The sequence below is a fragment of the Plasmodium gonderi genome, assembly GCF_002157705.1.
Source record: "Plasmodium gonderi DNA, contig: Chr12, whole genome shotgun sequence".
Lineage (NCBI taxonomy): Eukaryota > Apicomplexa > Aconoidasida > Haemosporida > Plasmodiidae > Plasmodium > Plasmodium gonderi.
The window spans coordinates 2,458,743-2,474,123 of NW_021628937.1; the positions used below are offsets into that span (position 1 = coordinate 2,458,743).

At 27.4% G+C, this 15,381-nt stretch overlaps 4 protein-coding genes across 4 annotated transcripts; 2 read left to right on the forward strand and 2 right to left on the reverse strand.

Moving 5' to 3' along the window:
* Window positions 1–295: 295 nt before the first annotated feature.
* PGO_125130 (hypothetical protein, conserved) lies at window positions 296–2,878 on the reverse strand (the record flags this gene model as incomplete). Its single annotated transcript, XM_028689303.1, has 1 exon — window positions 296–2,878. One exon carries the CDS (start codon window positions 2,876–2,878, stop codon window positions 296–298), a length of 2,583 nt encoding a protein of 860 aa, XP_028545104.1.
* Window positions 2,879–4,837: 1,959 nt separating this feature from the next.
* On the forward strand, window positions 4,838–7,806 carry PGO_125140 (signal peptide peptidase; the record flags this gene model as incomplete). Its single annotated transcript, XM_028689304.1, has 9 exons — window positions 4,838–4,931; window positions 5,245–5,357; window positions 5,510–5,598; window positions 5,758–5,866; window positions 6,326–6,401; window positions 6,528–6,658; window positions 6,806–6,856; window positions 7,061–7,126; window positions 7,300–7,806. The coding sequence occupies 9 exons, from the start codon at window positions 4,838–4,840 to the stop codon at window positions 7,804–7,806; spliced, it is 1,236 nt and encodes a 411-aa protein (XP_028545105.1).
* A 1,128-nt stretch (window positions 7,807–8,934) lies between these two features.
* Window positions 8,935–10,152, reverse strand: PGO_125150 (conserved protein, unknown function; the record flags this gene model as incomplete). The annotated part of the gene is made up of 6 exons (XM_028689305.1): window positions 8,935–9,000; window positions 9,100–9,155; window positions 9,298–9,396; window positions 9,535–9,637; window positions 9,801–9,861; window positions 10,058–10,152. The coding sequence occupies 6 exons, from the start codon at window positions 10,150–10,152 to the stop codon at window positions 8,935–8,937; spliced, it is 480 nt and encodes a 159-aa protein (XP_028545106.1).
* A 2,651-nt stretch (window positions 10,153–12,803) lies between these two features.
* PGO_125160 (V-type H(+)-translocating pyrophosphatase) lies at window positions 12,804–14,957 on the forward strand (the record flags this gene model as incomplete). Its single annotated transcript, XM_028689306.1, has 1 exon — window positions 12,804–14,957. One exon carries the CDS (start codon window positions 12,804–12,806, stop codon window positions 14,955–14,957), a length of 2,154 nt encoding a protein of 717 aa, XP_028545107.1.
* Window positions 14,958–15,381: the final 424 nt, after the last annotated feature.

The window sequence follows — 15,381 nt, forward strand, 5'->3', positions numbered from 1 at the left end:
AAAAAAAAAAAAAAAAAAAAAAAAAAAAAAAAAAAAAAAAAAAAAAAAAAAAAAAAAAAAAAAAAAAAAAAAAAAAAAAAAAAAAAAAAAAAAAAGAAGCAATCAAAACAATAATAAAAAAAAAAGAAGCAATCAAAACAATAATAAAAAAAAAGAAGCAAAAAAAAAAAAAGCAATCAAAACAATAATAAAAAAAAAAGAAGCAATCAAAACAATAATAAAAAAAAAGAAGCAATCAAAAGAAGAACAAAAAAAAGTAGCATTCCCATAAGCGCTAATGTGACATGTGCCCGCATTACAGAAAATTTATGCTAAAACAATCTTTCATTTTTTCTGATACGAAATCTTTAATTCGGTTTTTTAACTGAAAATCACCACATAAGGCAAGTTTTTGCTTTTTTACAATAGATTTTTTCTTCGGAGTTTGCTTATTTCCATTTTTGCAATCATAATAGTAATCTTTTTCAGATTTTATTGTGGGAGTTTCTTCCATATTTTCTAATTTTTCTTTTCCCATTTCGTTATCCCTATTGTTTTTATTTGCACTAATTTTCATATGTTGAGATATTCCATAATAGGCTGGGTAGGAACGTAACGTGTCTTTATAATCATAAACTTTGCTAAGGTCCCTTAAATTTTCATCATTACATGAAGAATTTATGTTCAATTTTCCAGTCAATGAATTAAAGGTGCTATTTGAAAGTATTCTTTTTGTATTATTATTCTGCTCATCTAAATAGTTTTGAAAATATTTTGCTGAATCTTCAACTGACTTAAAATTTTCTTTTTGATTTATTCCAAATTGTTTTCCCTTAACCAATATCCATTTATTATTGTATTCGATAACAGTGTCTTGATTGCATTCGGATACAAAGCCATTATTATGTTTCGTCGTAATTCCTTGAATAATTTGGGGCACATCGAACTTATGATTTGTATATAAAACCCTTTCAGGAATACAATTTTTTATTTCGTCTAAATTGTAGTGGTTTTCTACAAACCTATTAAGATAATTCTTCGCACATGTATATTTATGACTTTCATCAAAATTTCTAATTATGTGGTTAATTTTTTGACTTGGATTGTTTAAATTATTATTCAATTTGTCTTCTCCATTACACTTTATTTCCTTGGGTATAGTGAGTTGGTCAATTAGGGTACCCGGTGTTTCATAGCCCATTTCACGAAATACATCATTTTTGAAAGAGGGTGTATCAACATTGCACATATTGCCATTTTTCATAGCGGAGCCGTTAATTCGCTTGAATGTGTGATCATTTGCATTATCACTGTGATTTGGAGGGTAATACAACTTCCCAGTTATGATATCATCAGGGTTATGGTATAAATTCGATGTTGACAGTGAACATATGCTGGAATGCATACCTGGGAAGCCGTTTGACTGATACATTTTAATTTTTTTAAAATCATTATTCTTGCTGTATGTATTAACTCTCATAAATCCATCTTTCACAGATACAGATTTTTGTCCAGTTGAATTGTGTGTCATTCTTTTTCTTGGGATAGATAATTTTTTAACAGTTTCATCATTGTTTACATTTCCTTTTGAAAAAACATAATTATTCATACTATGATTTAAATATTTATTAAATTTTTCATTCTCTCTAAATGTATGATTTATATATAACAGATCATCCCTTGGGTTATGAGACAAATTTTTATTAAACGATTCATGACTGTCCATATCTATTTGTGCATTGACATTTGCCATGTTAAAATGGTTATTTTGATGTCCATTTAAAGAATCATACATTTCATCATTCCCCTTAGATTCATATTTATAACTACTATTCTTACCATTTTTGTGCTCTTCGTCTGGAATTTTGTGGTCCCATATATTTACATCTTTCCCTTTATATGCATAGTTAATATGTGCTTCATTCGTTAGGTATACACTTTTTTCACTAGGTAGATGTGCTAATATTTTTTGCTCCTTCTGTTTTTGATTTTCCACTTGATTATTTCCATTCTCCTTATCGAACAAAATTTGTGTGTTATTATTTGTAAATTCATATGGTTCTCCCTTGTGAGAATACACTTGATGGGAACAATTTAAACTGCTTATATTATTTAACACTTCTTTACTACTATGTGTGTCATTATCAGTATTCTCAAGAAATAACGTCTGCTCCGAATCCACATATATATTATTCCGAAATGTGTTTAAAACATTTTGCTCTGACTTTAAATGTGAATTTATTTGAGAAGCCTCTAGTAAATTCTGCTCCGAATTGTATGTTGTAGTTTTTTCACAATCAGAATGCCCATCATATGAACAATTATCAATTAAATGTTTTCTATTAACTTGTTGTATCGACTTTGTTGTGGAAATTATCTCAGATTTGTGCTTTGTACCCGTTGGCATATTTCTGATTCCTTTTGGTTGTTCCTTTTGCACTAATTTTGCATCATAATTATTGTCAGAATAAATGTCCTGACTCGAATATATAAGATTATTATGTATGTTTTTATTATTCTCTGGTACCTGTATTTGATGAATTGTTCCTAGATTTTTGTAATAGCGATTATAATGCGCACTGTTCAGGTTATTATCACTTTGATTATTCTGTCTTCCCCAGTCCTGTTCATTATTTATAATTTTTACACTTGGGTTCTTCTTTTGTTTCTCTTCTAGAGACGAAGCGTAGGTTTTTTCTAAATTTTCATTTATTGAACGTTTTCCAATCAGTTTTGTATTTTGGAAAAAAGCTCCTCCTTCATTTGCATTCTCACAGGCAGCTTTACCTAATGTCTCGTCATATTTTATACTTTCCTTATGCAGTGAATTAACATAGGGGCTTATGTTCATTCGAAAATTTTCGCCATGGCTACGTTTGTAGAAATGTGGTACTTCCATGGATTTTTTTTTTATATATATATACAATAATGTAGTGATTATTTTTTTACAATAATTATTAAATTAAATGGTTTTAATTCATATGTTGACAAAACAAGATAGGAGAATTTTCATTCCGTATATATGTTCATGTGTAAACATGTGCATAAGTGAATACATATGTGCCTGAGTAGGTATACACATATGCACACTTAAAAATAAAAAAAAAAAAAAAAAAAAAAGAGATATAAAATGGAGTTAACTTGTTAAATGAATACACTTAAAAATTTTTAACTTTATTTTGAATTTTTCTTTTTAAAGTGTTAAGAAGTCCTCATTGGTTAATTAGATATATGCTGAAGATAAATTCATGACTAAGTTGTCTTTTTAATTATAAACAAAAAAACAAATATTGGAGAGGTCACAGAAAGGACGACCACAAAAACAACGGAGGGCACGTCAAAATATTTTGCGTAAAACATGGACGCTGTCAGGTTACAAGTAACAGTAACTAATTAGAATGAAATAAAAGCAAATATTTTAATTAGAACAGAATAATAATGATTTATATTCATCAAAGGAAATTACAGTGATGGATATTCTTCCTCAGTAAGAATATTTCAAGTATGTTTTTCCCTTTTTTTTTTTCTTTTTTTTTTTTTCTTTAACTCACAAAATGTTTTTTAAAAAGACAAATACAGAAATGGTATTTTTTTTCCCCTTTTTTCTTTTTTGCATTATTAAAATATTTTTCAGAGTGAAGGTGCTGAGACCTCGTAAAAAATAAAAAATACCCGAATGCAAGGAAAAAAAGGGTAACATTCAGTAGAATAACAAAAATCAAAAATGTCAAAAGCGCAATAAATCGAAGAAAAAAAGAAAAACCTGAGAAAAAAACCAAAAAAAAAGCATGTCTATAAAGTTCACACTCCCGCGTAGGACAATAAACCATTTGAATTAGCAATATTTGCGGAATTTTTGAAACAAGCATTAGTGTATTTAACTCAAATCTGATATCATGTGTATTAGTGTTTATGTGTTCAATTCTTTTTCATTTTATATGTGTATGTGTACATGGATTTGAACACCATGTGCACGTGCACATTATATATATACATATATATCTTTTTTTTTTTTTTTTTTTCATTTTCCCTCCCCTAGGTAATTTTCTAAAATACCATTTTAAAAGTTATTCAATGAGGCTGTTTTGACAAGTTTGTAAAAAATAAAATAAAAAAATAAAAAAGATACAACCAAAATGGAAGCAACAAAAAGCGGAAAAAAAAAAAAAAAAAAAAAGAAAAGAAAAAAAAAAAAACACATTGTTCTAAAAATTACATCAAATTAGTTCAATTACACTTTAAATATTACAAATGAAATATAAGAGCAAACAGATAAAATTTGCACATAATATATACTATATATGAATATTTAAGGAATTGTATTCAAAATATGGTTGTTTTTTTATTATGTACAAAAAAATAGTAAGTGGATATTTGAATTTAAAAATATTTAATTATGTAAAAATATACTGAATGTTCTTGCAAGCATGTGTACCATACAAAATATTAGTTTATGGGAAAAAATAAACATGTGTTATTAAACACACATTTTTGTATGCCTCTAAGCAAATTTATATTGAAATCAATTTTTGAATGAAAAAATTGTTTGCGGCTACTTAACAGACTGATGAATATTTGCAAAATTTATAAAAGTTACATTGATAGTACTGTACACGTTAGGAAACAAGAAAAAAAAAAAATAGGGGAAGTGACGCAAAAAAGAGCAAAAAAAAAGCGAAATAACGAAATAACGAAATAACGAAATAACGAAAAACAAAAAAAAGAAATAACGAAAGAACGAAAAAGTATAAAGGAAAAAATATTTTTTCATAACATTTATAAAAATTTTAAGAATACATTAAAATAGTGTATTTTTTTTTTTTTTTTTTCGTGAAAATATAAATTTCTGTTGTGCTACATGAATTTACTAAAGTTAATTAGCAAGAACAAAAAAATGAAGAACGATAATCTAGGATGTTCCATATTTTATTATGGGAGTTATGTGATAATGCGTAAGTGGAAAATAGTTATTTTAGAAAGGCCAACATATATTTTTTTCCTTATTTTTTATTGCCTATTTCTATGTTTGAAGTTGTAGAGTTTGTATGTAATGATGCATGTCAAATATTTGCATGTGAACATACTGATTTAAAACTTAAAGATAGGACAACCGGTTTTGCATATACAGATATAAATTTGCATCCATATTTGAGTTTTTTTTTTTTTTTTTTTTTTTTTGGTTGTTTCAAAAAATATATTAATGAATTTCACATTCTGCACTTTTTTTTTTTTTTCCCCACACCTACATACCAACCTACTCATTAGTCCTAACCATCGTGCTGTCCAAGTTTTTTGTGATCCCATTAATAGCTCAAATGTTTTTGTACACATTTATAACTATTTATATCGGGAGCCATGATAGTCTGAAGCAATTAGAGGTACAGAATTTATCGAATAAGTAGATAACCTTATGAAGAAAAGAAAAAAAAACATATCACTAGGATAATTATGTAAATTGGAGAAGGTCGCCATTAATCGTCTTCATCACAAAATAATATACGAATTTTTTTTTGTTTTCTTACTTCTATAGGTTGATGATCGAGTTAAGAAGGCCGATAATATTACAGCATATGATGCGATTATGTTCCCCATAATTGGTTCTGGAGCCTTACTAACTCTGTAATGAATATGAAATGATAGAGTTCATTATTTGGTTCCTAACGCATCATTTTTAATAGTTCCAAGTGAAGTGAAACATTCTCAAACATATTACGAATGAAAAAAAATTAGGTCATATGAAAATGTATATATTACTTCCTTACTTGTCCTCCCCTTCAGATATTTTGCTTATAAGTTTTTAGACCCTTATTATGTCAATATGCTTCTAACCGTCTACTTAACTCTAGCCGGAGTTTTCTCACTACAAGGTGTTGTTGCAAACATTTTGGTACGTTACATATATACATACGTAAATATTATATAGACATGAGAATTAGTTTGTTTTCGCGAGAAATATATATACCACTTCCCAATATGAATGGTTATAAAATGTTCAAAGAGTGTTTGTGAATATATGCGGTGTAAAAAAAAAAAAATAAAAATTTTTAATAAATTATAGCAAATGGTTTAAAAAAACATGACAAAGTAAATGAGAAAAACAATCCCATCAAATTTTTTCTGTGTTTAAATTTTTTTGGGTAAAAGTGAATTACATTATACATAGTACTATGAAGAACATATAAAAATTGAGAACAACAGTTTTACCTATGTAAAAAAAGTGTTAATTTATAGGAAAATATAACACACGAAATATACATATATATATAAAGATCATATTTACATATATATCACATGTCTTTGCATTAGTAAAACATTCTCATGAGATTGTCCCCTTTCCCTTTCCTAGGAACCTGCTTTACCAAAATTTTTTAAAAAAGATGAATATGTTAAAAGCTTAAAATTACCAGGGTTCATTTCGAAGGGTATTATTTGAAAAAAAAAAAAAAAAAAAAAAAAAAAAAACACTATTAATGCAGGCCAATTTTTTCCATTTAGAAAAAATAAAGAGTGTGCAAAATTATATTAACCATTTTTTCCCCTTTTTGTAGATCCCGTTGTTTTCAATACAAACAAAGGAGAAATAATAAGTTTCTTGTTTTGCTTCATTATTGGTGCACGATGGATTTATTATAAGGATTTTATCACCCATAATGTGTTGGCTGTGTCCTTTTGTTTTCAAGTATAAAATTTTGTGGAAAAAAAAAAAAAAAAAAAAAAAAAAAAAACGATACAAGTTGTAAAAGATTTATAGTTGTATACATGAGCAAATGAATACGAATATTTTAATTTTATTTCATTTTATATATTTTCCTCTTCCTATTTTAAGGCCATATCCTTAGTTATTCTAAGCAATTTTTTAATAGGATTCATATTACTTGTATGTCTGAATAAGGGAAAGCAAATTTTGCTTCTTACAATTTCCCCATGCCGTTATCACGTGAACCGTGGTAGCAGCAATATGTGCAGTTTTTGCTCACATTAATATGTACATATATATATACATCGAATTATCCCCCGCCATCACCTTTATGTACATATATATATTTTACTTTATCCCTGCCTTGCATGTATGTGCTAACAGTCCGGTCTCTTTGTGTATGACATTTTCTGGGTATTTGGTAATGACGTTATGGTAACTGTTGCAAAGGTAAGGATGAAAAGAAATATACCATTTATAGTATCTTATTTATTTTTATTTTTTTAGATTTTGTGTCCATATATGTATAGCATAACGTGTAGCAGACTTGATCCAAATTGTCTACTTTTCATATCATGTCCCTATATATCTGTCATATGTTTTTCTTTTTTTGTCTCCTGTAGTCATTTGAAGCACCGGTAAAATTGCTATTTCCAGTTTCAAAGGACCCATTACATTATAGTATGCTAGGATTAGGTGACATAATTATACCTGGGATTGTAATATCACTATGCTTACGTTTTGACTATTATTTACACAGAAATAAAATACACAAGGGAAATTTTAAAAAAATGTTTAATGACATATCAATACATGAGTCATTCAAGAAATATTATTTTTATACCATTTCGATTTTTTATCAAATAGGGTTATTAGTAACTTACTGCATGCTTTTTTATTTTGAGCGTGCACAACCAGCTTTGCTATATCTTGTACCAGCATGTATATTGGCAATTGTAGGATGTTCATTATGCAAAAGAGAATTTAAAATTATGATTAAATATCAGGAAATTACGGATAAAAGCAATGGTTCTGATGATGGAAAAAAGAAAGTTGGTGAAAAGGATGAACTATTTAGAAGCCAAGAATCCATTATGTCCAATGCCAAAAAAAGAATCACGAATAAATAGGTCAAATCTAGTTGGATTAATAGTTAATCTTTTTCCTTGTGTGTAAATATGATATTGTGTATGACCATGTACTTTTTCATATGTGTCTTTGCATATATAATATTTATACACGTATACTTGCAAGGATGATGCTTGTGCACATGCATGTAGTTTTACATTTACGAATTTTAACCTTTTTGTGATAAGGAATGTACTACTTAATAAGCATAGTCATGCAAAAACATAATAAAATAATTCCAACGAGCAGGAAAAATAACAAAAAATGTAGAATTAATCAAAAGTGAAATTTGTGTAGTGGTCTTGTATAAAATAGGGATAACTTTATCAAGATTACATAATATAATTATGTTAATAATATATATTTTTTTTAAATCTAAATGCATAAGATATTTTACTGTGTTTATTTACAGCATTCTCTTCCTTCTCCTTCCATTCTTAGTTTTTTTTTTTTTTTTTATAGATCTCATTAGTATGTATTATTTTACTTTATTTTTTTTCCTTTTTAATGTTTTTTTTAGAGTTATAGAATTGTTTTTGAAAAAAAAAAAAAAAAAAAAAAAAAACACAGTTATATATATATTTAAAAATATGCTTTTTTTTATGAAGACAAAGTTATGACATTTGCTTGATGTTGTCATTATGTATATATCTAAAGTATATATCCATGTAGGATAATTTATTGTTTAAAGAAAATCCATTGTTTCTGGTCTTATACTCTATATTTTCTTATACACGTCGACGGCAATTCGTTTTACATATAATGTAAGCAGTTCATTTTAAATGGTTTCTATACACACAAAGAAAGACCTAATTTTTTATTTGGTTAATTTTGTTATGTAATCTTTTAATATGCATAATTTTTACATTTGGAAATTACTTGGCAACTATATGTGCAAATGTATTTGCCGTACATGTATCTACATATATATTACAATTTTGTAACAACCCATTATGGACATATATTTAATTGTTTATATACAAAATAAAAACTGCTTAAACGAGCCATATTATATAGGCACAAAAAAAAAAGAAAATATGAAGCAATAAAAAATGAGTCGATTATGACGTTTCATTTTTGTGCACAATTTGTTCTATAGTTGTAAAAAAAAAAAAAAATGGCTTAAAATATTATTCGACATTTTCAATAATATTGCTATTTAAATCATCCAAGGATATATTTGAAACCATTAAAACCTATAAATTAAAAAATGTTGTTATGTTACATGAATTTAATAATAGTCATAAAAGGCAACATATTTTACTCCAGACAAGTTCATATTATTTAAATTTTACTTTGTCCCTTGATTTTAATCCGGAAACGATAGATATGTCTCTTTTTTTCACGTGCACTAAAAATATGTTACACAAAAGGAGAGAATGAAAAAGAATAAATAAAATAAAATAAAAAATGATATAAAATAAAACTACATAACCTGAACAAGTACATAATTTAAAAAAAAATTCTATAATGCTCTTACTAATTATACTTACGAATGTCTGAAAAATATTCTATGATGGCAACATTGGATTGGTTGTTTATTGGTTGCTCTTGTATGTTAATGTTCAGCACTTCTTTGTCTGAGTTAAAATCTGGAATGGGAAAGATAAAAAATAAAACGATGTAAAACATAGTGATATATATGTAATGATACAACTGCTGCAGTAGTTATCACGGTTTATATTATGGGTGTGCATTTTTCTATCAACAATATAGTGTGTAATAATTACATATGGATGTGTTCTTAGAATTAGGCTTGACACGCAGATTTATTAAAAAATATTCATCCTTTTTTTTTATATAGCTGGGAATATTTTCAATTACGTTTTTTGCCTAAACGATCAGAGGAAAAAGGAGAATAATATTTATTCGAAGAAAAGAAAAAATAAATAAAATATAAAACAAATAAATTTGTTTGAAAATCGAGAGTTGTCAGTGAACTATGGCTTAAATAAATTCATCATTATTTGTATTCCCAATTTATTTCATTCTTAACCGTTTCTTTGGATACATTTTTCGGCATTTTCCTTAAAAGGCTGTTTAACAAAAATTTCATGCTAGTTTAAAATATTTGTAAATATGTACATGCAATATTGATAATTTTGTGTACATTATATAAATGTATACATTTTTGCAGTCTTAATAATTCAGTAAGCTTTAAATTTTTAAGGTAAAAGAAATGAACCATCAATTTGTATAGTTATAGTTATAGGTATGAAAAAACAAAAAGGTAAGTTTTTATGGACTACCCACAAATGTTTGCATAGTGCAATACAAATTTTTTTATTTTGTGCGTTTTCAGAAAAAAGTGAAATTTTCCTTTTCAAGGTGAAGCAATGAAACTTCATTTAAGTTTAAAAAAAAAAAAAAAACACGATTAATGTGCAAATATAACATGTAAAATTAACACTCTAAATTTTGAACTCTTAGAAAGTATTATTTCTTTTTGCAGATAAGTTGCAATTTACTTTATTTGAATATAACTAAAAAAAAAAAAAAAATGCACATATATATAGTGGAAAATTGAATGTTCTTAGTTCTATATATGCTATTGCTCACGTAAACCATCGTTCGTTTTCATATCCAACCCGATAAAATGTAAAACGCTTAGCAGTCCTATTCTTCCTTATGCATTATCAGTGATTTATACAATACAAACTTATATCCTACAACTCATTTTTTTCTTCTATTTTATTATTATTATTTTTTTTTTATATTTCTTTCATAAGTTGTGGGAACTTTAACATAAAATTTTTAATTTGATATTTGTATATGCTCTAGGGAGGCATTCATTTTTCGATGCTTCAATATTACATTTTTTCAAAGAGGATGCTTGCTGTTTTCTTTTTTTCCCCCATGAAACGCCGATAAGAATTTTAGGATTAGTAGACTTTTTTAAAATATATGAGTTGGGGAAAATGTACATATATATATATATTTTGGTGTTTATTAATTGAAGGAAATGTGACAAAAATAATTATTTTCAAGTATAGAACATTTATGATTCAGGAAAAATGAACTGAAAAGAAAGTAATTATTATTTACACGTTCTGTAATTGTACTTTATATTTTTTAACTTGAGTTTAAATATACTTATAAAATATAGGTGTGTGTAGCATGAAGTATGGCTAATTTATTTTGTTATAACGGTGACGATGTGTATGACCATGCATAATGCAGTATATAAGTATATGTTTCATAAAACTCCAAGGATCTTTTTTCTGACGACGGCCTTTAAAACTACCTATGGGCTATAAAACCCTTACTCTCTCTTAATATGGCATTACAAGTGGGTTAAATGCACTTTCAATTGATGGGAATATTTTGAAAAATTGTATCTCAGTTTTCGAGAAAAGTGAAATAAAAAAATACATTCACTGAACTGTAAAAATAAAAATAATGCATTCCTTATTACCCTGTTCATTTCCTATCTCTTTCCTTTCTTAATTTTTTTTTTTTTTTTTTTTTTTCGTATTCTGTTCATATATATATTGTATTTACATATTAAATATATGGTGTTATATATATACATATATATATACAACGTACTATCATTTCGTATTCAATACCTTTTATCGTAGCTCTAGCACATTTGGAGGTGCAATATGTGGCACCCTTTCGCGTTGATTTATTTAAATTGTAACGCTCTTATATATGTCCTTAGGAGAGTTAAAAAATGTTTTTTCCTTTTATTTTTTTTTGGGAATAAAAAGGTAAAACAAGGCGACTATTTTGGTAATGAAGCAATAGTTTAACTTAATTAAATATTCCAATCATACATGGGTACTCATATAATATACACATTTCATTTAGTAAGTACATAAGTTAACATATACATATTTTTACATGGTAGGCGAAACGCTTGAGTGATTATGTATGGGTAACATAACAGATGTATTGCTTAGATAAAAATATTTTAATTCAATTTATATTCTTCTAACTAAAATATATGTGTTAAAAATATATGCAATGAAATGCATTAAGAAAAATACATATGTATATATATGGCAACACAAATATATATTAAAGTATATATAACAATTCTAAATTTATAAAAATTAAATACACTTTGACTGAAAAAAAAGTTTCGCATAAATTTCGTTATTTTTTCACTCTTCTTAAATAAAAAATAAAAATATGCCGTATTTAAATATTATTAGCTAAATCTATTATTTTTTAAAGGTATGGAAAATTTATTTGACGAGAGAAAAAAGCAAGTATATGTATCATGTACACGTTCAATTTATACTTATATATATGTACCTCTGACAAAGCCCATTGTACACTTTTTGCATATACGCGTTGTAAACAGTTTACAGGAACGAAAGTGTATATCATCACCCCATTCTTCGTAACTATTATTTAATTTTTTATGAAAAAACACTTTTTTCACAAAAAATTTACATATCTTTTTAAGTTATATAAATATATACATATATATGTGTTTATTTTTACTCTTTAAACGTGAAAATGGTAAAAGTGTATTTTTCAACTTCTTTATTGTAGTAAATCATATATTTTTTTTTTTTTTTATCCATCATTTAAATGTGAAATTTGGAACACAGATTTGTTCATTTAGTTTTGTTGCACGAACATTTCATATGTACACATTCAGAATGTGATATCTTGTGAAATAAAAAGAGGTTTATTACACATTTTGTATTTTTAGATATAACATTTTTTTTTTTTTTTTGTGCCTATCTGAAGACAACACATATTTTTTCGTTTTTCCCTAGTTATGTAGTTTTCCCTTTTTTTTTTTTTTTTTTTTTTTTTGCATTGTTAAACGTGACACATTAAGGTTGCATGCTATGAGTGTACGCCTTTTATTGAATATATGTACACTATTTATGAATTTGTGCACGTTCATGAATTGAAGCAAACGAATATGTGGAAAAAGCATAAAGCACTAACTTTTATGTATTAGAAATTATTTTCATTACTCTGTAGTTTAATAGGTACAATTCCTCTTACCTTCCCTTTCCCTCACCTCGAGCAGATGTATTTGTGCAACCTACTACTGTTTACCCCCCCTGTTTTGGGATTGCTTTTCTCGATAATACAGTGCATATGTATAAGCAGAATAAATATAAATGGTCCTGAAGATAAGATAGATAAACTCGAAGATGGATTGACACAAGTGGATAAAATGAAAGAAATAGCATCGTACATTGCAGAAGGGGCAAATGCTTTTTTAACAAAAGAATACCAATATTTAACAGTTTTTATTATAGTATTTTCTGCTTTGTTAGCCTTTTTTGTTAGTCAATACACAGCAATAAGTTTTGTGTTAGGTTGTTTAACATCCATATTTTGTGGTTATATAGGTATGAAAATTGCAGTGTATGCAAATGTAAGGACTACAAATGAAACATGGAAAAGTTTAGATAAAGGATTTAAAGTTACTCTAAATGCTGGCACAGTTATGGGTTTTTCCTTAGTATCATGTAGTATTATATCATTAGGATTATTAATATATGTTTATAAGACTTTCTTTTTTAAAAATATTACAGTGGAATCTAATTTATATAAAGTAATTGCCGGATTTGGTCTTGGAGGTTCATCAATAGCATTATTTTCAAGAGTAGGTGGAGGCATATATACCAAAGCAGCAGATGTAGGTGCAGATTTGTCAGGTAAAAATGAATATGGAATTCCAGAAGATGATATAAGAAATCCAGCATGTATAGCAGATAATGTCGGAGATAATGTTGGAGATATGGCAGGAATGGGTGCAGATTTATTTGGATCGCTATCGGAAAGTTTATGTGCAGCATTAGTTATCGGTTCATCTGTGTTAAGTTTAAAAGAAGGAACTGACGCAAATATAAATCATTGTATCATGTATCCCTTGGTATTTTCAAGTGTTAGTATTGTTGTTAGTATGTTAACATTTTTTATAGTTACACGTTCGGTTAAAGTGGTAGAAAAAAAAGATGTGGAAAGAACTTTAAAATATTTATTATTTGTATCTACAATATTACAATCATTAGCCATAGTTGCAATTGGATATTTCGCCCTACCCGTTTCTGTTAAATATAATTTATTAAAGGAAATTCAAAGATGGAAAATTATTGTTCCAGCATTAGTTGGTTTGTGGTCAGGATTAATAATTGGATTTACAACTGAATTTTATACATCTTATTCCTTTAGTCCTGTTCAAGAAATAGCTAACACACAGAAAATTTCAGCAGCTACAGGTATTATATATGGTTTATCATTAGGATATAAAAGTACCTTTATTCCTATAATTTGTTTAAGTGCTACGCTTGGTATTTCTTATGGCTTATGTGATATATATGGCATAGCCTTAGCAGCTGTAGGTATGTTAAGTACGCTATGTATTTGTTTAACAATAGATGCTTATGGGCCTATATCAGATAATGCTGGAGGTATTGCTGAGATGGCTGGACTTCCATCAGAAGTTAGAGCTAGAACAGACATCCTTGATGCAGCAGGAAATACAACAGCAGCAATTGGTAAAGGTTTTGCTATTGGATCTGCTGCTTTGGTTGCTTTTGCATTATTTGGAGCATATGCAAGTAGTGCCAACCTACGTCATGTTAATATATTAAATCCATGGGTCATTATTGGATTACTTGTAGGAGCTATGTTACCATATTTATTTTCTGCCTTAACGATGAAATCTGTTGCTATAGCTGCTAACAGTGTTTTGAATGAATGTTTAGAACAATTTCCTTTAATTCTAGCTGATAAACAAAAACCAAATTATGAGAAATGTATTAAAATATCAACTGATGCTTCTTTGAGACAAATGATTGTTCCAGGATTGATTTCTGTTTTTTCACCACTAGTCATTGGTGCATTAATGGGAAAATATGCAACTGCTGGATTGCTAGTAGGTATTATCTTATCTGGTATTCAGCTAGCTTTTTCATCAACCAATTCTGGTGGTGCTTGGGATAATGCAAAGAAATATATCGAGTCAGGTGCTTTAGGAACAGAACATTGCAAAGGATCGAGTGCACACAAAAATTCAGTTATTGGAGATACCGTTGGAGATCCATTAAAGGACACCTCAGGACCATCACTAAACATTTTAATTAAATTATCTGCTATTACTTCTCTTGTTTTCGCTTGGGTAATTGCTAATAATTTCACATCCAGAAGGGGAGGACCCATATGGCTATAATGAAAGATTATTAACCTCCCCCCCTCCCTTTTGAATCCAAAACTTCTATTTACTTTTGGCTTATTGGCATATTGGCACGTTTATGTATTGTTCAAATTGTACATTAAAAACTATCTGATTATCAATTTAGCAATACATTGAAAAAAATCATAAAATTGAAGGAACATAAAGTATATATATGAAAAAAAAAAAAAAAAAAAAAATTCCCCCGTTTACCTTGATATATCTTTAAACAATGAATGAAGTAAATTTTTACCCATTCTGTGGGAAGACGCAAGAAAAATCATAAATATCTTATTGGAATAGAAGAAAAAAAAAAAAAATAAGTAAAAACATAATTAACTAAATGCTAATGCAATAAAGAGGAAAAATGCATATGTTTGTTCTCATGATGTGTATGTACACATACATACATGGGCATATA